Source organism: Scyliorhinus canicula, chromosome 4 (genome assembly GCF_902713615.1).
Source record: "Scyliorhinus canicula chromosome 4, sScyCan1.1, whole genome shotgun sequence".
Taxonomy (NCBI): domain Eukaryota; kingdom Metazoa; phylum Chordata; class Chondrichthyes; order Carcharhiniformes; family Scyliorhinidae; genus Scyliorhinus; species Scyliorhinus canicula.
Window position 1 is genome coordinate 96,601,602 of NC_052149.1, and position 23,716 is coordinate 96,625,317.

The 23,716-nt window shown below is 49.9% G+C and overlaps 1 protein-coding gene across 1 annotated transcript in view; it reads right to left on the bottom strand.

Annotated features, from left to right (window-relative positions):
• Positions 1-23,716, bottom strand: part of LOC119964829 (complement factor H-like) — a 146,975-nt gene that overhangs the window by 85,860 nt on the left and 37,399 nt on the right. Inside the window, exons 4-6 of the mRNA XM_038794877.1 lie at positions 19,332-19,408; positions 14,869-15,066; positions 2,933-3,103 (exon numbers count right to left, since the gene is read on the bottom strand). Coding sequence (XP_038650805.1) covers positions 2,933-3,103; positions 14,869-15,066; positions 19,332-19,408 — 446 coding nt within the window. The remainder of the gene's footprint in view (positions 1-2,932; positions 3,104-14,868; positions 15,067-19,331; positions 19,409-23,716) is intronic.

A 23,716-nucleotide genomic window follows, 5' to 3' on the forward strand; every position in this document is an offset into this window, starting at 1 on the left:
CACACTTACCGCCCACCATTGCCATGTATTGAGAGGATTTTCAGGTTGAAACTCAATCTGTTTGCCCATGTTGCAAACGTCCCTTATTTGGCTATCAAGTCCTGGAGTGGGGCTTGAACCAGGGGCTTCTTTCTCAAAGGTCAGGGTGCTACCCACTGCATGACAAGGCATCCCTGGGAGATGCATTGTATATTCAAATGAGATAGTGTCATGAGATAGGGGAAGGAACCCTAAAGTGTCCCGGGCGCGATTCTCCGCAAATGCGGAGAGTCGTAAAGGCTGTCGTGAAACTGGCCGTGTTTCACGGCAGCCTCCGCGCCCCCTCCCAGGACCCGATTCTCCCCCCCCGGTCAGGGCTAGCAGCGCGGCCCCGTGAAGAACGGCATCGCGGGCTTAGCGACCGTCGCTAAGCCCGCGTGCCAAGCGTCACGGTGGCTGACGCGCACGATTACGTCAGCCGCGCATGCGCGGTTTGGACGGCTCCAACCCGCGCATGCACGGATGATGTCATAACGCATATGCGTCAAACCCGCGCATGCGCGGGCCGTCATGCCCCTCAGCTGCCCCGTGGACTGATCCTGTGGGGCGGCGGAGGAACAAAGAGTGCGCGGGTATCGGACCCGCTGCCCGCGATCGGTGGGCACCGATCGCGGGCCCATGCCACCCTTGGCACGGCCGTGGTGCGGCCGTGCTAATCGGTGCCATGGTTGTCCAGAACGGCACTTTGCGGCCGTTTTCACGTATGATGAGAGCAGGTGTGTTTGCGTTCGTGAAAACGGCCGTAAAGGCCTGGGAACTCGGCCCATCAGCCAGGGGAGAATCGCTGTTCGCCGTAAAAAACGACGAGCAGTGATTCGTGTCGTGGGGCGGCCGTGGGGGGGGGGGGGGGGGGGGAGAATAGCGGGAGGTCGGGAAAAATGTCGGGAAGGCTCTCCCGCTATTCTCCGACCCGTCGTGGGCAGCGGAGAATCGCGCCCGGGTGTTCCAAAACAGTATTTTCCTGCAGTTTTAGTCTTTTGAAGTGACTTTATTACTTGACAAGGCCAACACCAGCAACTGATGGAGGCACAGAGAAATGCCAGCTCTTGAGAAAACATTGGCATTAAATTAATTCACTCCTTTTTTGAATTACATTGCAGAAGTCAAAGTAGAGGTGGGGTGATGGCTACAACCAGGATAACAGGAAGGTAGGTTCAAAGTCACACCTAGGTGTAGTTTAGGAATAAAGGTTTCTGCGGGGGGGTGGGGGGGGGGGGGGGGGGGGTGGGTGCTGGCCTTGCCAAACTTCATGAACTAATACTGGGCAGCAAATACAACCATGGTAAGGAACTGGGTAGTGGGGGAGGGGTCGATGTGGGACAGGATGGACACTAGATTAGGAGCATTGTTGACGGAATCTCTGCCGTACTCGCCGGCCAGGTTCTCCACAGCCCCATGGTGGTGGCGGCCCTGAGGGTGTGGGAACAGTGGCGGCAGCACATGAGGTTGGAGGGTGCCACCATTTGGGCACCGATCTGGAGGCATCATAGATTTGCTCGGGGGAGGGGGGGATGTTGGATGCGAGGTTTCGATGGTGGTGGCAGGTGGAGAGTGAGGGTTAGGGGACCTATTTGTGGGGGGCAGCTTCTCGAGCCTAGAGGAATTGGAAGATTGGAAGAGGAGTATGAACGGCCCAGCGGGAATGAGTTGCCGTACTTTCAGGTATGGGATTTTGTTAAGAAGCAGGTGCCATCCTTTCCCGACATGCCATCTCCGGGACTGCAGGACAAGGTGATGCCAAAAATAGGAGTGGGCAAGGGTAGAGTGTTAGGGATTTATAAGAAATTAATGGACTGGGAGGGATTCCCAATGGGAGAAGTTAAATGGAAGTGGGAGAAGAGCTGGGGAAGGAGGTGGAGGCTGGGATATGGGAGGGGGCTCTGAGGAGAGGGAACGCATCCTCTTCATGTGCTAGGCTTAGCCTTATTCAATTCAAAGTAGTCCATAGGGCGCATATGACGGTGGTCAGAATGAGCAGGTTCTTTGAGGGGGTGGAGGAGAGATGTGGATGGTATGCGGGGGGCCCCTCAAACCATGTCCATATGTTTTGAGATTGTCCAAAGCTGGAGGGATTCTGGCAGGGGTCCGCTGACGTGATGTTTGAGGTATTGAAGGTGAAGGTTGTACCGAGTCCAGAAGTGGCGATTTTCGAAGTGTTTGAAAACTAAGGGAGTCCACGGGGCGCGAAAGGCCAACATCTTGGCCTTTGCCTCCCTGGGAAGCCCGGCGATGGACCTTGTTGGAGTGGAGGGACACAAGGCCGCTGAAACCAGCGGTGTTGGTGAGCGACCTCGTGGAATTCCTTAAGCTGAAAAAAAATCAAGTTTGCCTTGAGAGGGTCTGTGGTTTGCGCAGATGTGGAAGCCATTTATTGACTTCTTCAAAGCTAGTTAAGATGTCAGCAGTGGGGGAGGGTGGGGAGAGGGCAGTTATAGGGGTAACAACGGAGGAGGCAGGATGGGTGGAGGAGAATGGTAGGGAGGGAAGGGTAGTGGGGTATTATTTATTGGTTATGAGACTTTGTGTTTGTTCTCTTTTTCTGTGTTTTGTCTACATATTTATAAATGCCTCAATAAAAATATTTAAAAAAATAAAAAGTGAAAAAATAAAACAGAATAAATGTTTCTTCTAGATCATGGTACAATAAGAGTGCAAATCAGGTCAGAGATAAGTCCCTTTTATGGGAACCATGAATTTGATTCAATCTGAATTCGGAAGCAAGGAAACGAATGAAGGGCTTGCCCTGTCCATTCTGCACATTGGCGTTGTAACTTTGAGACGGGAATAACATTTAAAAAAAAAGTAAAGTCACAGGCAAGATATGATGGACAGTCCAAAAGAATCTCTTGGCTAAAATGAAACAATTAATTATGACATAAATCAATCTGCTTACGTGTGCAAGTTGGTTGTGGAATCCATCCAAATTTATTGCATGCCGTTTGTTGAATGTTTTCAGGTCTATAATTGCGATCGCATTTATATTTTAGTTGTTCAGAATATTTGAAAACCCTTTCGTTGCTCAACACCTGCCCATGGAGTATTGTTGGCGTCGAACATATCAATTCTGAAAGGGAAAATTACTGAAACCATTTGTTCAAGATTTTGAACGAATGAGACATATTTAAAAACTGTTAACTCTAATCTTTGCTATATACCAAAAGCAAATATCAGTCTGTCTCAATTATGAATTTATTAAATTTATCCAATTAGTAATTACTACACTGAAACAGCAATTCTGAGATGATGTCAGCACAAGATATCTAAGACAAGGGGCGCGTTCCAATGGCCATGCTGCCCCAGAAAAGCAGCTTGCCTCGTAGCATAGCCAATGAAAGCCAGGAAACCCTGTCCTGAGATCTAGCAGGCCATTCACGCCTCGTGAGATCCAACGTGATCTTGCGAGAAGTTGTACTGTAAATCCCACCCACAATGAGCAGGATCACTTTTTGGCAAATCTGAATATTAGGGCGACGCAGTAAGTCTTAGAGCCAGCCTGCCAGTTTTCTGGAGATTCAACGACGAATAGGCTGGCTCTGTTGTAAGTGTATTAAAGCCTCTGTTCAGATCCAACTACACGTGTTTGCTGAATTGATGGTTCCATCAAGGAGATTACTAAATATGATAATGATACCCCCGGAGAGACAGGATGTGGAGGTGGCAGTTGCAATGGATGCAGAGAAGGTGTTCGATTGGGTGGAATGGGAGAATGTGTGGGACGTGTTGGGAGGTTTCGGGTTCGGGCAGGGGTTTGTAGACTGGGTACGATTGTTGTATCGGGCGCTGGTCGTGAGCATATGGACGAATCAGGTGAGCTCGGTGTACTTTGGGCTACACCATGGGACAAGGCAGGGGTGTCCACTCTCCTTGTTACTTTTTGCCTTGGCAATAGAGACATTTGCAATGGCGTTTAGAGCATCAAGGAGTTGGAGAGGGATTGTGCTAGGGGAGGTCGAGCACAGGGTCTCACTATATTCAGACAACCTGATGCTTTATTTCTCGGACCCACTGGGAGGCATCATGGGAATTAGGAGTATTTTAGAGAAATTTGGCCAGTTTTCCCAATATAAACTAAACATGGGGAAGAGTGAGGTCGTCCCGATCAAGGCCAGGGAGCAGGGGAGGAGGTAGGGTGAACTGCCGTTTAAGGTGGTGGGGATGAGCTTCAGATATTTGGGCATCCAGATGGTGTAGGGATGGGAACAGCATCACAAATTGAATCTGGCACAGTTGGTGGAACGGATGAGGGGGGAATTCAAGAGGTGGGATGTGTTGCTGCTATCACTGGCGGGGTGGGTGCAGACAGTGAAAATGATGGCACTGGCAAGGCTCTTATTTGTCTTTCAGAAGTTCCTGATCTTCGTCCCAAAATCATTCTTTAGGAAAGTTAATGCTTTGATCTCTGGATTTGTGTGAGCGGGGGAAAAAACAAGGGTAAAGAAGGTGCTGTTGGAGCGGTGGAAGGGGAGGGCGAAGAGGGTGGACTGGCCTTGCCACATACTATGAATTATTGTTGGGCAGCAAATATTGCTGTGGTAAGGAAGTGGGTAGTCGGGGAGGTATCGCGGGGGATGGATGGAGGCGGTCTCTTGCAGGGGTACGAGTCTGGGGGCATTGTTGACGGTGCCTCTGCCATTCCCATCGGCCAAATACTCCACGAGTCCTGTGGTCATGGCAGCCCTGCGGGTGTAGGGACAATGGCAGCAGTATCTAAGGTTAGAAGATGCCTCGGTATGGGCACCCATTTGCAGTAATCATAGATTTGCACCGGGAGGGATTGGATGCAGGGTTTCAGGAGTGGCGATGAACAGTTTGGGGACCTGTTTGTGATGGGCAGATTTTCGAGTTTAGAGGAATTGGAGGAGGAATTTGAACTGCCCACTGGGAACGGGTTCTGATACTTACAGGAACGGGATGATGTGAGGAAGCAGGTGCCGTCCTTTCCCGATCTGCCGCTCCTGGGATTACACGATAAGGTGGTGTCGAAGGAGGGAGTAAGGGGAGGGAAAGGTGTTTGAGATTTACAAAGAGTTAATGGACTGGAAGGGAGCCCTGATAGGAGAAGTCAAGTGGAAATGGGAAGAGGAAGTGGGGGGTAGGGGGAATGGAGGCTGGGTTGTGGGAGATGGGCAGTTCCTGGACTCACCCCGTCGCTCTCGGCCAGCAGCATAAGGAGCTTCTGACGGACCCTGTGCCCTTTATCCAGTGAGTAAAAGTAGGGGGAGCCATGGTCCATGTCCGTGAGAGATGGATACACAACCTTACATAGGCGCCGCTAAGTTGCAGGTCACATAGCGCAGCCGTCTTCTCGCTGCACACAAGCCACGGGGCCAGGTCCGCATCAGTCTAAGTGAGACATTGCTCCAGGTCAAGTACTTCTTTAGCCAATTGATCAATCCTGGATTTCTTCCTCGCTGTCGAATGCCCTCGTGTACCCCTGACATAAGGCATGGACGTGAGTCTTGCCCACATCTCATCATAGCTTCAAGGAAAGGAAGCCTTCTCCAGCTGGCCAAGAGCGACGGGGTGAGTCCAGGAACTGCCCATCCTGCAGGAGCAGGTGGTTAAAATGCCAGTATTCCCATACCAGATGGTGCTTTGAGCATGGCACCTGCTACACAGAAGTTGAAGGAACACTGCAGAGGTATACCTTTGAGACGTAAAGGTGGCCGATTCTGGGCTCTCCAGCCCCAGGGCGCACAACAGTGAACATGCTGAAGGCAGGATGGAGAGTTTGTCAGACGTTCACCAAGGTCGAACGTCCCAACCAGATGCTTCAACTTCATAATTGCCGGAGAGCTGCGCTGGGCACCAATGTGGTCCCTGGCCACGAGGGTACAGGTAAATTTCCCCCCAATGGTGGTGCACTCGCCCACAGTGATGGTGCCCAGAAGAGTGGGCATTATGTCAAAGAAAGTCACCTGCAGCGGGCCAGCTTACGGGGGACATAGACATTCACAAAGTGAAGCACCATGCCCCCCTCGCAGACCGTCAAGTGCAGAAAATGGCCTGACACTGGCTCCTGGACCTCACGATCTCCAGCTGAACATGTGGGGCCAACAAGGTAGCTAATCCAGTCTAAAGATGTGGTTTGGGGACTCATGGAGACACCCCCATCCCGCCACTCCAGGAGCCACGTGGCTTTGTCTCCCGCGATGATGTGGATCTCTTGCAGGAAGCACACCTGCAGGAAGCACACCACATACATCCTATCCCTGAGACTGAGTAGGTCTGGAATACGGTGTGTGGCCCTGCTGCCGTTGATACTGAGGCTGGCTATGGACACCTCAGGGGTAATTTCTGGCCTTTTTCATGCTGGGGCTGGGTGTTGCATCAAGGAAGATGTATTTGGACAACATCCAGCCTTGACGGGGTTGGTGGAAACTATGTCTCTCTCCCCTCTCTCTTTGAATGGTGCCAGCTGCGGGGGGTGGGGGTCACATGCTGAGGCATTGTCCACCCCCCTTTCTCGACGCCCAGTTTTCAGGGTTGTGACTGGGGCAAGGTGCCCTCCAGCTTGGGTGCGGCGCCTCTTCGCCGCCACCCTCTGGGGTCCGCATAGTGGCGTCACTGGGCCCAGCACCTGATGACGGGACATCGCTGGGCCAAGGAAGTAAGGATGTTGCTGGGTGACAGTGGGGTGAGGTGGCCGAATGACACCGAGCTGGTGTCCAAGAGCACAAGGTCTTGGGGTGGGACCGGGGCGGGCGTCTTCCTGCCTGACCGTGCTGTCTTCTTTTTAGCCTTTTTAGGCGGCCTTTGGTCACCTAGGAGGCTCCCTCCCCTCCACACCAGCAGCCAAGGGGGGGGACCAGGTTTTTGATTAATGGAGGGAGAGGGTGCGGCATTGCTGGCTGGGGCCGTTGTCACCACCAGCAAGGAGGTGCCGAGCTGGAGCTTAACCTCCACTAATAGATGGAGGTGGAAGAATAAGAGCTTCGTAGGGAGGTAGGGCAGGACCTTTGACAGAATGTTCCTTTCGGCAGTGACCTCAAGAGGGTCACTGCCACGTGGGTCCTGCCCACCATGAGGCCCTTCTTGAAGACAAGGCGGACTGCCTGCTCGGCACGGAGGAAGAATAAGGCCTTACATAAGAACATAAGAACTAGGAGCAGGAGTAGGCCATCTGGCCCCTCGAGCCTGCTCCGCCATTCAATGAGATCATGGCTGATCTTTTGTGGACTCAGCTCCACTTTCCGGCCCGAACACCATAACCCTTAATCCCTTTATTCTTCAAAAAACTATCTATCTTTATCTTAAAAACATTTAAGGAGCCTCAACTGCTTCACTGGGCAAGGAATTCCATAGATTCACAACCCTATGGGTGAAGAAGTTCCTCCTAAACTCAGTCCTAAATCTACTTCCCCTTATTTTGAGGCTATGTCCCCTAGTTCTGCTTTCACCTGCCAATGGAAACAACCTGCCCGCATCTATCCTATCTATTCCCTTCATAATTTTAAATGTTTCTATAAGATCCCACCTCATCCTTCTAAATTCCAATGAGTACAGTCCCAGTCTACTCAACCTCTCCTCATAATCCAACCCCTTCAGCTCTGGGATTAACCTAGTGAATCTCCTCTGCACACCCTCCAGAGCCAGTATGTCCTTTCTCAAGTAAGGAGACCAAAACTGAACACAATACTCCAGGTGTTGCCTCACTAACACCTTATACAATTGCAACATAACTTCCCTAGTCTTAAACTCCATCCCTCTAGCAATGAAGGGCAAAATTTCATTTGCCTTCTTAATCACCTGTTGCACCTGTAAACCAACTTTGTGTGACTCATGCACTAGCACACCCACGTCTCTCTGCACAGCAGCATGCTTTAATATTTTATCGTTTAAATAATAATCCCGTTTGCTGTTATTCCTACCAAAATGGATAACCTCACATTTGTCAACATTGTATTCCATCTGCCAGACCCTAGCCCATTCACTTAACCCATCCAAATCCCTCTGCAGACTTCCAGTATACTCTGCACTTTTCTCTTTACCACTCATCTTAGTGTCATCTGCAAACTTGGACACATTGCCCTTGGTCCCCCAACTCCAAATCATCTATGTAAATTGTGAACAATTGTGGGCCCAACACGGATCCCTGAGGGACACCACTAGCTACTGATTGCCAACCAGAGAAACACCCATTAATCCCCACTCTTTGCTTTCTATTAATTAACCAATCCTCTATCCATGCTACTACTTTACCCTTAATTCCATGCATCTTTTTCTAATGCAGCAACCTCTTGTGTGGCATCTTGTCAAAGGCTTTCTGGAAATCCAGATATACCACATCCATTGGCTCCCCGTTATCTACTGCACTGGTGATGTCCTCAAAAAATTCCACTAAATTAGTTAGGCATGACCTGTCCTTTATGAACCCATGCTGTGTCTGCCCAATGGGACAATTTATATCCAGATGCCTCGCTATTTCTTCCTTGCTCTATGTCTTTGAGGCGTCCACAATGGCCGGGAGGCTGAAGACCCTGGTCATTGCCCGTATGCACACTTCGATGGTCACGGTGGAGTGGGCATAGCATTTCACCCCCAACTGCCAGGTGAGCAGTCAAAATAGTGATGGGCCGACGGACTACCGGTGACGTCATGTAGGAGGAAGTCGCACATTGGGTGGCTCCTGCTCGAGGCTTGATTTCTTTTAATTCAATGCCCGGTCCCAGGGACAATTTTTCAAATAGCCAAGCTGACCACTATAAGTGCAGGAAGACATAAGGAAGGAAGGGGGTGTCCATTACCCAAAAGAAAGCTGCTGTGAAGAAGGGGGTGAGTGAAGGTTCCCAGTCGAGCGAAATGGTCAGCTTGGCACTTGAAAGATGCCCAAAGATGTGAGAGACACCCGGTCAGGATAGTTACGTGGAACGTGAGAGGTTTGGGCATTGGCAGCTAGGTTGGAGGGGTGCCTCCCGAAGGTGATAGGGGAGGACCAGACGGGGTTTGTGAAAGAAAGGCAGCTATTTTCAAATATTAGGAAGTTATTAAATGTAATCATGACACTGGCTGAGGTAAAGGAAATGGAGGTGGTGGTTGTGCCAGACGCAGAAAAGGCATTTGATCGATTGAGTAGAATGCGGGTATTTGATGGCGGTTCTTTCGAGGTTTGCAATTTGGCCGAGATTTAGGGACAGGGTACGGCTATTACATAAGGAACTGATGGCGAGTGTCTGCACAAACAACATGAGTTTGGGGCACTTTGTTCTGCACCGGAGGATCAGGCAGGGGTGCCCTATGTCCCCTCTGCTATTTGCATTAGCGATAGAGCCTTTGGCCATTGCTTAAAGGAGCTCTGGACTGTGGAAGGGTGTCTCAAGAAGGTGAAATTTGATCTGAGGGGAATGAAGGAAAGGTTCGACAATTCATGGGGACTGTTTATTATGAACTTTCAAGAATAGGTTGCCATTGAACATTAAGGGGGAAGGGGACTGCTGGGGTTATTGCTGTTTATGATTACATAGTTTACTGATTGACTGTTAATGTTTTACCTGGAATGCACGGGTGGATGTTTTGCTCTGCATATTGAGAGGGCTGCAGTTTTTGTTTGGGGAATTGTTATTGCATTTGTTGTTTGTTTGTTTTTTCTTTTGTTGTTTATTTGATGAAAATGTTGAAAATGAGGAGAATAAAAAGATTTTTAAAGAAATGATCACAGCCACATCCAGCTAGGAAGTGGAATTCTCGGCTTGAAGTTGGTGATTTGAAAACCTCAGAGACAACCTACGTTGAACCGAACATAAAGAAAACTTGTGGGTGGTAACTATTTGCTGGATTTAGCTCAGAGAGCTATTGTGGTAAACCACTGTTGCACCTCTATTAGGTGATGTATGGTAGGACCTGTACTACAGGTATGTTGGTAGACCCTGCCTGCTGGCTCCGCCCAGTAGGCGGAGTTTAAAATGTGTGTCCTCCATGCTGCAGCCATTTTGCTAGCTGCTGTGGGAGGCCACACATCTTAGAGCAATAAAGCCTCAGTTGTATCCAACTCAAGTCTTTGTGCAATTGATCGTGCATCAGCTATACAGTACAGGATGATAGTTTTGGAACAAAGGACATTTCTCAGAGTTCAGGGATGTAAATGGATGTGAATATCTTTAATTCTAGAATAAAGCATATGTGTGCAGCCATTGTTGTCATTAAGTGTACTTGTGTTTTGTATTGTGCTCTTTCTTGTGTGTTTTTCCTGTTAATTAATCTGCTTTTACTTTAGTGGTTAAAAAGAAAATGGTGACGGGCCGCAGGGAGGGTGGAGGCTTTGGTAGCTCCAACCCCCGCATAGGTTGCCTTGGAGGGCCCTGAACCAGCAAAGATAGCATTGCCATTGGGGAACTTGCTTTGCCCACTCTGTTGTGGCTTTGGCCATGTTAATGAAAGGAAAAAGGGGGGGGGGGGGGGGGTGAGATGAGTTGCGTACTTCCTGCTACACCTCCCCCCCCTCCCCGCCAGAAAAGGTAAATGGAGATGTGGGGAAGGGAAGTAGTGAGGGGGGGGGGGAGAATACAGAATGAGGGTGAAGAGGGAGTACAGGAGGATGCAGCATTGCAACTGTTGATGCAATGAATGAGGGCGCTGGCAAGCTGGCAAGGCTACTCCTCCCAGTGCAGTCGATAGGCAAGAGGACAAGGGGTGGGGCAGAATCTTCATCCCGGGAGGGGCCCAGCAACAAAGTCCTGGTCAGCCCTTTCCCGCTTCTGCCTGGAGGTTTTCTTTGGGAGGAAAAGGGTGGGAGAGAGTCTTCAGCCCTGAGAGGGTCCAGCGCAACACAAGTCCGTCGAGTTGCACTTTCACCTTGGGTATTCAGGGGGGATGGGGCAGAGGCTTCGGCCTAGGTGGGGCCCAGAAAGGCTAAATGCCACACAGTTCCACTCCCACCTTGGGTACTGGGTAGGAGGACAGAGGCGAGACAGAGTCTTCAGTCCAAGGGGGCCCAGCGATTGCACAGCCCACGAAGGGTCCACTCCCACTTTGGGGGCTGGGTGGGGGACAGAGGTGAGGCAGAGGCTTCATTCCAGGAGGGCCCAGCCAGCGAAGGCTCCATGCCCACCTTCGTTGTTTGGATGGGAGGACAGGGCAGGGCAGAGCAGAGTCTTCAGCCCAGGAGTGGCCCAGCAAAACACAGGCAGCTCAGTCCCACTCCCACCTCAGTTCCCAAAGAAAACACCGCTTATGTGAACAGGCACCAAGCCCTCCTGTCCCTTTCATGCGGAGAGCGGATCCCCTCCCTCCTTCCTCTCCTCTCTCCTCCCCTCCCTGCCCCCTCCAAGCAGACAGGCAGGCAGGGAGGCTTACTAGCAGCAAAGAAGAAGAAAAGGCTTTACTTCTACCTCTCCCTTGTTCCCCAGGCAGCAAAAGCCTTCTCTCCTTCTCTCCATTCTACCTTCCTCCTTCCTCCGGTCTGGTAGTCAAGCAGGTAGACAGAAAACCAAACCAAGGGTAAAATAGCAGCAAACAGAAACCAGGGGGTTCAGAAAATGCGATTGGGTGGAGAATTGGTTTCGATGCCTAAGTCGTGGCAAGCACCAATTGGACACCAAATCGCTATTCTCCATTACCTCGACACCAGCATCAATGCATTCCGGAGCGCAGGTACAGTAAACACCACTTGTATTTCAATAGCGAGCCCGACCCAGTATTCTCTGCGACCTCCGCGATTCTCTGCCTCTGATGGACCGGGTTCCCAATGCATGATTCACTTGTGCTTTTAAGAATCATGAAACCATCACCGATAAGGGAGAGAGAGGAGGCAGGACACAGAGAGGTGCGACTGTGAGCTGCTGGGCCGGACACTTGCCGGGCTGGCTGGGGTGAGGTGCCCTTCCAAGTCCAGGGGTGGGGGTGAAGCGGGAATGGGCTGAATGGCCGGGGTGACCCAGGGGACTGGGGCGGTGTCCAAGCATGGACCGCGATTGCCGCGGCTTCCAAGACAGCCATCTTGCTGCCCACTGACCACCCATCTTTCCCCCTGGTTCTGCAGAGTGACACTGGCAGTATGGATACTCCCATCCCCCCCCGCACCCCACCCTCCACCATACCCCTCCCCCATCCGGCCGCCACCCACCGGCGAGGCGTCACACGGCCCACTCAAGTGCAATGTCTGCAATAGCCCCTATGTGGTGCCGGACAGGGGCTGTGGAACATACTGCTGGCAACAGCAGTGCCATCCAAAGGTACCCCTGGCATCAGGGATGGGTGGCAGGGCCAGAGTCCCCATGATGCCAGGCAGGGATGGTGGGGGGACATACGTGGCAGAGCCCGCAGTGCCAACCGTGGCCACCATGTAGCCCGCTGGACCTGGTTGGGCACGGGGGTATGCAGCATGCTAACATGTCGGCCTTTCACCCCCTGCAGACAATGGATATTGGAATTCAATTAGCAATGGTGACCTTCCTACGAGTCGCCATAGCCCTGGGGGATGCCCTGCGACTGTACGAGCTGCCGCTGCTTGAGGAGGAGTAGGAAGCCATAGTAGAGGAGCTTGCAGCAGTGGAGCATGCAGCTGCGGAGATTGCCGCAGAAGAACAGGAGGCAGCCGCCTGGATGGAGAGCTGGCTGCCCAACAGGCTGAGGAGGATGAGGTGCAAAGGACACGCCGCATGAGGCCTCGTTTGTACCATCAGCGCCCATTATTTGAGGACCCTTTGGACCGGGAATGCCATTGAAGACTCCGGTTGAGCAGGGAGACAGCGCGACATATCTGCCAGATCATGGCACACTTGGCACCGTGGGGGTATGGGGGCGGCCACCCGCCCCCGGTGGCCGCCAAGATGTCAGTCACCCTGAACTTTTACGCAACGGGGTCCTTCCATGCGCTGAGTGGGGACCTGTCCGAGATCTCACAGACTTCTTTGCACAGGTGTATCCGCGCCATCACGGATGCCCGATATGCCCAGAGGGCTCAATACATCCACTTCAATGTTGACTGAGCCCACCAGGATGCCCGGGCAGCAGGGTTTGGTGCCATCGCCGACATGACCTGGGTCCAGGGGGTGACTAACTGGCACTGCTGGCCGGTCCATAAGGTGTTGCTGGTTGCGCTCAGGCACGATGAAATGCGGCAGCAGGCAGCCTCCTTCGCATGTCGGGGTACAGGGTTAGCTGCCTCTGCTCCACCGTGTCCAGGAGGGTCTCCAGCTCAACGTCGGTGAAGCGTGGAGCTGCTCTCCTTGCTGCCATCTTGTTGGTTGGGACGGTGTGTATGGGAAGTGAAGTATGTATATATGACTGCAGCTTGTGTCCTGACTGTCAATTGCAAAATCGGCGAATGCGGCACCGTTTTTCATTGGAATCGGTTGTGTTCCACATGACGCCAGTGCTAGCCCCTTAACAGGAGCTGAATCAGTCCAGGTGCGGCGCCAGTTTAGTTGTCGTGGAATCCTGTGCCGGCATCAACACTTAGTCTCAGGTACGGAGAATCCCACCATAGATCTTGGCTTTGCCGCAAAAAAGCAGGAGCATACAAAACACAAACCCTGCAGCCACATGGCAGCTGTGAAGTGCTCACATGACTCGAATTGCCAATTCACCATGAGCAATAACCTTCAACTGTGAGACCAGCAGCCGCCACGGTCAGTGGGGGTTAAAGTGACCTTCACCATGTTGCCATGGATGGAGATCTGTCGCACAGGTGTTCGGTGGGACAGACAGGCAGCAGCTCGAGTTGCCCCCGTTAAGGATATAGATTATCTGGGGGGTGACATACTGGGCCCACGGGTGCTGGACCATCCGCCACCCAGCCCAGGGCAACTCCCAATGATGTCGGGCCCACCCAATGATGGCGGGCCCACCCAACCCCACCCCCGCACATTGGAGTAGTGCCCCCAGGCTGACTGCCCGATTTCAAATACGGCTACTCACCTCCTCGGATCCTCACAGCCGCCATTCCGCTAGCTTCACGTTTTTAAACAGGTGTACTCAATGGCACCTGCATGACCGCTCGCTGGGGAGGTGGTTAGATCACAGGTGGCCCATCCATAGGGTGTCCTTCCCCTTAATGGTGTGGAAATTGGGCTTAATTGGTGATTATTGGTTTCTCGCCACAGCGTTTCATGATCCGGACCTCGCTAACGGGAACGGGGTGGTTAGATCAGAAAGCTATTGGTACCCAGTGTGCTCCCCAATTTCAGCCTCTCCAGCTATCTAACCTGCTGTCCCACTTTCATGGCCGGTGCAACACAGTTGGTAGATCGCACCCCCAGACAATAGAGAGGGAAAAATAATCAGGAATCTAGACCTTTAAACTATGCCAATGACTCTTCTGTGTGTAATGTTTTTAAAAAAAAATAAGAATACCCAATTATTTTTTTTCCAATTAAGGGGCAATTTGGCATGGCCAATCCACCTAACCTGCACATCTTTGGGCTGTGGGGGTGAAACCCACGCAAACACAGGGAGAATGTGCAAACTCCACATGGACAGTGACACAGAGCCGGGATCGAACCTGAGTCCTCGGCGCCGTGAGGCAGCAGGGCTAACCCACTGCGCCACCGTGCTGCCCTTTCTGTGTGTAATGTTGACTCAAAACAAGTAGTAATGCACCCTGAGTAAATAGCAAACTAATGTTCCGTATCTAGGATTATGTAAAATTTTACTTGGGTAGTCATGCTCAAGAGGCAGAAAGCCAATGATGCACTGTTGTACACTTATGTTTGATCTAAGTTTCATTCCAGCATGTTTCTAGCTTATGGGGAACAGCATTTGAAAGAAATAATGAAGGTCTTGAACACTTTGAAGATATCAGCCCCACGTCCTGCCTGAAATGTAATTAAAAAATTAAAATGAGAAACGTTTACTAAAACATTATATGCAGGCATGGATATTAAACATTACCTTTGCAACTAGGGACTGGATTACTCCAAGTTCCATTTGCTAAGCAGTATATTTCTTTGACTCCTTCAATTTCCAGTTCTGAAGAACTGCACTCAAATTGCAGGGCAGAACCAAAGGGAAAATCTTGATCAAGATCAAATGTCCCTGACATAATGACCTCTACATTTTCAGGTTCTTTCACGGAGGGACAGGTCTGCACTGCAAAACAAATTGAATATTGCAATAACTGTAATAAATCGATGCTGTACCATTGTTGCCAAGTAATTTAAAACATTTTTAAAACAAATCCTGCTGGCGTCCCCAAAAAATGATGCTTGCAATATCAATAGCTGTTTTTTGATATAAATGTTTGCCATTTTCAACTGCAATGTTCGAATGCCAGCTTATTTCCAATTAATTTCATCCGATTTAATAGTAAAACCACTGGAATAGATGTAGTGGCTGCCATTTACAATTTTGCCACCCGCCCATTATGGAACCTGCAATGAACGTGAGGTGGGTTCGATAATAGGTGGGTGATTTGCTTTGCCACATTGCTACTCATAAAGTAAAAGTAAAAATTACCCCTGGTTGATATTACGTGGCACTTGAGTATGATGATTTATGCAGTAGTGACATGAGTACCGTTGTTCACTAATAGGATAAAAACACTCATTGTCCACTCAAATACTTTCTCCGCTGTACAAACATTTATATTTAAAATGCCATATCAAAGACAGCTAATCCCTTGATAACCTCTGAAAGCTGTCCGTCAAATGTAAACTTACAACACTTTACTGTAATAATGACCATTTGTGGAAACTGTTATGCAGTAATGATATTACAATGATAGCACTTAGCGTTATATCAACAAACAGCATTTGATTCTGCAAGCATAATTTTTTTTCAACTCTGGGACACCAGCAGAATTTTAAGAAAAATAAGGGCAGAGGATTTAAATAACTTGACATTTCCACAGACCTTACCCTCCTTTAATGAGCAATAAGTCAAACACTCCAGCAAACATGGGGTTTGTTTGAACTTTGCACTGAGTTCAAATGGCCCTGCGGGGTTTCAGTATTCCTCATGTGGGAGTCAAGTCTCACCCTACATTCCCCTACCAGCAAAATAGGATCTGTTGGAAATTAGGCATAATTTCTGGTTCTGGTGTTCCGGTCCATTTTGGATAAGCCGTGGAATCTCTACAACTCTGAAAATCTAGGCCCATGTTCCCAATGGTACCAATGGTAAAAGGGATGCATGTAAGGGAGAATGGGGTGGTGATGTGTGCACAGAAGAAACAACCATTTAAGAAAATGAAATGTTGATAATGCAACAAGCAAGTGTAGAAATAAATCAGAGCAATGCGAGGGGTAGATTTTGGAGGAAAAGCAAATGAAAACATGATGGGCTGCAATCACACAGCCATAGTTTCAGTACTGTAACTGCTTACAAATTTCAAACGGAGACGTGAAGTGCATAATTGCAATGCAATGATCATTCAAGACTTTAGAAAAAAAAACAAAGGTGGCAGCTGGGAAGAGTGCAGGCTGCTTCCTGAGGAGATAATGACCACGGTTTTGAACTTTATATGGGACAAAACTGGAGGATTGGGGCTCATTTAGATTTGTTGCTCGCAATTATGGAACTTTTTTTATTCACTTATGGGATGTGGGAATCACTGGTTAGGCCAGATTTATTGTCCGTCCCTAATTGTCCTTCAGAAAGTGGTGCGTTGCCTTCTTGAACCTCTGCAGTCCTTGAGGTGTATGTACACCCACTGTGCTGTTAGGGAGGGAGTTCCAGGATGTTGCCCCAGCGACAGTGAAGGAGCGGCGCTATATTTCCAAGTCAGGGTGGTGAGTGACTTGGAGGGGATCCTCCAGATGATGGGGTTCCCAGGTATCTGCTGCTCTTGTCCTTCTGGATGGTAGTGGTCATGGGTTTGAAAGGTGTTGTACAAGGAACATTGGTGAATTACTGTAGTGCATCTTGTAGATGGTACATGCAGCTGCCACTTTTCGTTGGTGGTGAAGGGTTTGAATGTTTGTGGAAGGGGGAGCAATCAAGTGGGCTGCTTTGTCCTGGATGGTGTTGAGATTCTTGAGTGTTGGAGCTGCACTCACCCAGGCAAGTGGAGAGTATTCCGTTACACGCCTGACTAGTGCCTTGCAGATGGTGGACAGGCTTTGGGGGTCAGGAGGTGAGTTACTCACCGTAGGATTCCGAGCCTTTGACCTGCAAGGTAACCACAATATTAATGTGGCTAGTCCAGTTCAGTTTCTGATCAATGGTAACACCCAGGACGTTGATTGTGGGGGATTCAGCGATGGTAATGAGATTGAACGTCAAGGGGTGATGGATCCCCTCTTGTAGGAGATGGTCATTGCCTGGCATTTGTGTGGCGCGAATGTAACTTGCACATGTCAGCCCAAGCCTGGCTATTGTCCAGGTCTTGCTGCATTTCGACATGGACTATATCTGAGGAGTCGCAAACGGTCCTGAACATTGTGACGTCATCTGCAAACATCCCCACTTCTGACCTTATGATGGGATGGAGGTCATTGATGAAGCAGCTGAAGATGGTTGGGCCCAGGACACTACCCTGAGGAACTAAAGAAGAAGTAAGATTTTGACTAAAATAGCAAGTTTCATGAATGAGGTAAGTTTGATAATGATGCAAGGGTGAATGGGTATGAAACATAATAAATAAGAGGGGGGGGGAGGTGGGGGGGAAGGAAACTGGAAAAGATGAATGTTCAGGCATACAGAAATTTCTTGTTCTCCAGTTTGGATATCAACGCTGAGGAGCCCAGGGGGGCAATAGTTCATCAACTTTTTAATTTATTTTGAAGCAGAGACATTTCAAGCTGACCCTGCTCTCAGTGATGCCAAATGGGATTTGTTTTGTTGTTCATTTTTACGGGATGTGGGATTGGCCATGCTAAATTGCCCCTTCGTGTCCAAAAAAGGTTAGGTTGGGTTTTGGGGATAGGGTGGAGGCATGGATGCGGGCTTGGGTAGGTGCTCTTTCCAAGGGCCGGTGCACATTCAATGGGTCGAATGGCCTCCTTCTGCATAAATTCTATGATTCTAGACCACCATTTGTTGCCCATCCCTAATTGCCCTTGATAAGGTGGTGGTGAGCTGGCTTCTTAAACTGATGCGGTCCATATGACTTAGGTACACCCACTGTGCTATTAGGTAGGGAGTCCTGAGACTTTGATCCAGCGACAGTGAAGGAATGGCGATATATTTCCAAGTCCAGGATGGTGAGTGACTTGGAGGGGAACTTGAAGGTGGTGGTGTCCCCGTATACCTCCTGCCCTTGTCCTTCTAGATGGTAGTGGTTGTGGGTTTGGAAGGTGTTGCCCAAGGAGCCTCGGTGAGATGATGCAGTGCATCTGGTAGATGGTACACACTGCTGCTACTGTGTTGGAGGTAGTGAATGTTTGTGGAAGGGATTAGAGCTGCACTCATCCAAGCAAGTGGAGAGTATTCCATCAAACTCCTGACTTGTGTCTTGTAGGCGGTAAACAGGCTTTGGGGAGTCAGGAGATGAGTTACTCGCTGCAGGATTCCTAGCCTTTGCTCTATTCTTGAAGCCAAGGCATTTGTATAGCTAGTCCAGTTCAGTTTCTGGTCAATGGTAATCCCCAGGATGTTGATAGTGGGGCATTCAGTGATGGTAATCTCATTGAATGTCAAGGGACAATGGTTTGATTCTCTCTTATTGGAGATGGTATTTGCCTGACACTTGTATGATGCGAATGTTACTTGCCACTAGTCAGCCAAGCTTGGATATTGTCCAGGTCTTGCTGTATTAGCATGTGGACTGCTTCAGTGTCTGAGGAGTCGTGAATTGTGCTGAACATTGTGCAATCATCAGCGAACTTCCTTATGAATCTGACCTTATGGTGGAAGGAAGGTCATTGGTGAAGCAGCTGAAGATGGCTGGGCCTTTGACATGACCCTGAGGAACTCTTGCAGTGATGTCCCAGGACTCAGGTGACTGACCTCCAACAACCACAGCAACAATGACTACGCTGGATTAGGGAGCGGCTTTTGCAGCTTGCTTTTTAAAAGTTGATACCTCTGTCTGCATCCCAGCTGAGACCAGACAAAATTAAGGTAAGGCTAACCCATTTCTATCCTTCACCAATGGTTATGAAGAGTACACATTTATGTAGCACATATATAGAAAATAACCAGATAATTATTAAATAAATAGATATTTATGGAGTCTCTAATTACTATGCTACAATTATCTCTAAATAGCATAACACAACTTGTTAAAAATGCTGGGAAGGATTCTCCGTCCCGCCGCACCAGATTTCTGGTGTGGTGCGTCGTCGGGATTCTCTGTCTCGCTGGCTGGCCAATGGGGTTTCCCTTTGTGGGACAGCCCCACGCCGTCGGGAAACCCCTGGGCTGCCGACGGAACGGAGAATCCAATGGCTGAGAATTCAGCCCGTTGTCTTTACCTTCACAGTATGGAACAAGACCACTCCACCCATCGACTTCACAATCACGGTAATTTTTTGTTGCCACCAGCTGATACCTTTAAAAGGAAGCAAGAAAAAATATTTATTTTTTTTTAGAAAAAGAGAAGGATTGATATCTATTTATTTATTATCAATTAGAGAGCCATTTGGAGGCCAAATGGACTCCTTCTGTGCCATAGCAATTCTGTGATAACAGTTTTCACAACCACAGGGACTGTTCACAGTCAATAAAGTGCTTTCTTTAAGATACAGTTAGTGTTCTAATGTAGAAAATTTGGTAGCCAATTTGCAGACATAATAGCCATGTAATCCATTTGCGGGATATTAATTGAGGGATATGTATTGGCCAGGACACTTGATGCAGTGCTCACTCAAGTAACTGAAGAATCATAGAATCCCTACAGTGCAGAAGGAGGCCATTCAGCTCACTGAATCTGCACTGACCCTCCGAAAGAGCATCCTATCTAGGTCTCCTCCCCCACCCTACCCCTGTAACCCCTTTAAGAATTAAGGCCAATTCAGCATGGCCAATCCACCTGACCTGGACATCCTTGGGCTGTGGGAGGAATCCAGGGGAGGGGGTGGCAAAGTGCATTGCAATGGGTTAACTGCCCTAAGGATTGATGTTTGACTCACTATGCAAGGTGGTGATGAATTTATCTGCTGTAGTAGTTATAATTAAATTTAGCTTTCCAAAAACAATTAAATGTACCGCTGTGTAGGTATACAATTTTTCACATTTCCTGTTGTTCTTAGAATGTTGAAAGCAGTTTTCCCTGTTATACATATTATCTTGGTAGAGGCAGGATGAGGTACTTAAGTGATCATTAATAGACCAAAGTTTGGTGAGCCTTTCCCACTCACTGGAGTATGGGAGACAGTTAGGAGCGAGCGGGAGGACAGCAGGCAGGTCACGCATTACATGTTACAAGCTCCACCAATAAAGACACTGGTGATGGGTTGTAAAATTCACCCCACGCAACAGTTAATGTCCTAAGCATCTGGAAAGAATGTCCTGAGAAGTTTAATGACGTCCGAGGAGGGGTCAAAGTCAGTGAGTGCACCCTCAAATGCCGTACCCAACCAAATACATCATTAGCATCAGCCACTGCTCCATTCACTACACATCATCACTCTCTATCAATAATCCGTCTCAATCCAGACTCATACCTAACAGTCATACATTTCAACCTCAAACACATAGCAGGCACTGTTGCAAGTTGTTTAGCCAAATGCTGCAGGGCTTCGCTACAATGGTTCACACAGCAGAATTATTCCTTCAATAGACAAATGGTCTATTCTGTTTCACGGGGAAACATTATATACAGGCCATGTGTGAATGTGTGGGTTGTCAGCTTGAGAAAGTAAAGTCAATGGGCAGGATTCTCCGTTTGCTGACATTGAAACTGGGCGAAGAATAGGTTCCGACACCAAAATCGCGGCAGACGCCGATTTAACGGCAGATCGCGATTCTTCATCACCTCGGCAGCAGCATCAATGAATACCGGAATGCACTTACAGTATACACCATTAGCATATCATTTGCAGGTCTGACCCTGTATTCTCCGGGGCCTCCGCGATTCTCCGCCACCGATGGGCCGAGTTGTTGACGGCACGGTTCTCTTGTGCTTTCAAAAATTGTGAAACCGGCGTGTTGGCTGCTGAGGGAGAAATAGAACATGGAGAGGAGCGACTGTGGGCTGCCGCAGGCCGGCTGGCTGGGGTGGGTGGGGGGCACTGCCATGGCTAGAGCAGGGAGGGGGGAACAGGGTTAACAGGCCAAGTGGCCGGGGTGACGGACCACCAGGCACGGACCGCCATTACCGCGGCCATCTTGCAGCACACCCACTGACCATCCACCTTGGCCCCTGGTTCTGCAGTGACACCATCCATATGGATGCCCCCAACCCTGCACCTAACCCTTTGCCACACACACCCGCCACACCCCCCCGTACCCAGCTGCCACTCACCGGCAACCCACCCAGGGCAACACCCACAATAGCCTCGATGGGGGCCACGGTGCATACCCCTGGCAAGGGCAATGCCAGCCAATGGTACCCCTGGCATCAGGGATGGGCACCAGGGTCAGAGGCCCCCACGGTACTGGCCACTGACGGGGCACGGGGAGCGGGGATGGGAGAGGCAGACAGGGCACATATGGGGGCAAAGTCCGCAGTGTCAACTGGGGCCTCCGTGTGGGTGAGGACACCTGCTCCCATAAGGTGACAGACGCCCTGAACCTTTACGTCACGGGGTCCTTCCAGGCACCAGGTGGGGTCCTGTCCGGGATCGCACAGAGCTCAATGCACAGGTGCATCTGTACAGTCACTGAGGCCCTACATGCCCAGGCGGCTCAGTACATCCACTTCAATGTGGACCGAGCCCACCAACTTGTCCGGGCAGCGTGGTTCGCTACCATCGCCGGGATGCTCTGGGTCCAGGGGGTGATCGACGGGATTCATGTCCCCGTATGAGCACCTGCAGATGACAGGCCACTCTGCACAAACTGAAAGGGGTTCCACTTGATGAATGTGTAGCTGATATGTGACCATCAGCTGCGCATCATACACGCCTGCGTCCGATATCCGGGAAGAGTGCACAACATCTTCATCCTGGCACACTTGACAATTCCTAACATGTTCCAGACAATTCCTAACATCCCCCCCCCGGTGCTGCCCCATTCTGCCCACTACCCACCAAATGGGCCAGGGACAGGAGGGAGGAGGGGTGGGGAGTCCGAGATGCTGCGGTGTTCCGGCACCTCCCTTGCGGGAATCACTGGCATGAGCCCCATCATCTCCTCCTCCTATGGGGTGTCCGATGGCCCTTGGCTCCAATGGGCCGAGGTGCGAGGGGGGCTATTTTCCGAGGCTCCCCCGCCACCTGGCGCTGCCAGTCCTGGAGGCCCACACTGTCTTGACCAAAGATTTCATGCTCGTGGCCATGGAGCACAGGGAGTGGACCATCTCCATCTGGGACAGCGCCACATCACGTTGCGACTGTGCCACCACCTTCAGGGTTTGTGTCACATTAGCCAGTGACTGCGCCATCTCCCTCTGGGACTGAGCCTTCTCCCTCTGCGCCACATCAGCACATCCCCACATGGGGATAAAAGGATCATTTTCAGGATGGCAGCAGGTGACTAGTGGTGTGCCTCAGTGGTCAGTTCTGGGACTACAACTTTTCACAATACACATTAATATTAACAGACAATTTTATTGAGGTATTTTTGGCATTGTAAACAGTAACAATATGCATTAGTGTGCAGATACCAATTACAAAAAACATAGTGCAAATAACAGTACCACTCTCGCTTATACACAATACACATTAATGATCTGAAGAAGGAACTGAAGGCACTGTTGCAAAGGTTGCTAATGTTGCAGATGATACAAATTAGAGGGACAGGTAGTATTGAGGAAGCAGGGGGCTGCAGAAGGCCTTGGACAGGCTAGGAGAGTGGGCACAGAAATGGCAGATGGAATACAATGTGGAAAAGTGTGAGGTTATGCACTTTGGAAGGAGGAATGGAGGCAAAGATTATTTTCTAAATGGGGAAATACTAGGAAATCAGAAGCACAAAGGGAATTGGGAGTCCTTGTTCAAGATTCTCTTAAGGTTAACATGCATGTTCAGTCAGCAGTTAGGAAGGCAAATGCAATGTTAGCATTCATGTCGAGAGGGCTAGAATAAAGACCAGGGATGTACTTTTGAGGCTGCATAAGGCTCTCGTCAGATCCCATTTGGAGTATTGTGAGCAGTTTTGGGCCCCGTATCTATGGAAGGATGTGCTGGCCTTGGAAAGGGTCCAGAGGAGGCTCACAAGAATGATCCCTGGAACGATGTTTAATGAGAACAAATGTATACAGATTTGTGCTCTAGACACTAGAACTAAACTGTGGACTGCACCCGTGCCAACTTAACTAGTATCTAATTTTCTGGCCTTATGGACCCTTACGCTATGTCTAGGTGGTTCCCCAGATGGCACAGCGGGAGTGGAGGCGACCTGCTGTGATTCCCGCCCTGCGGGCCTGGGTCCCCTTTTGAGGGCATCTTCTGGGGCGACCGGGCCAGAATGGGCCCAGCTGCTGCCGGGTGTCCCAGGTGGCGTGGTGCCGCCCCATTCTGCCCACTACCCACAAATGGACCAGGACAGGAGGGGTGGGGAGTCCAAGATGCTGCGGTGAAGAGCTTGACATATGAGGAACGGTTACACATTCTGGGTCTGTACTCGTTGGAGTTCAGAAGGATGAGGGGGGATCTTATTGAAACTTACAGGACACTGCGAGGCCTGGATAGAGCGGACGTGGAGTGGATGTTTCCACTAGTAGGAGAAACCAGAACCCGAGAGCACAGCCTCAGAC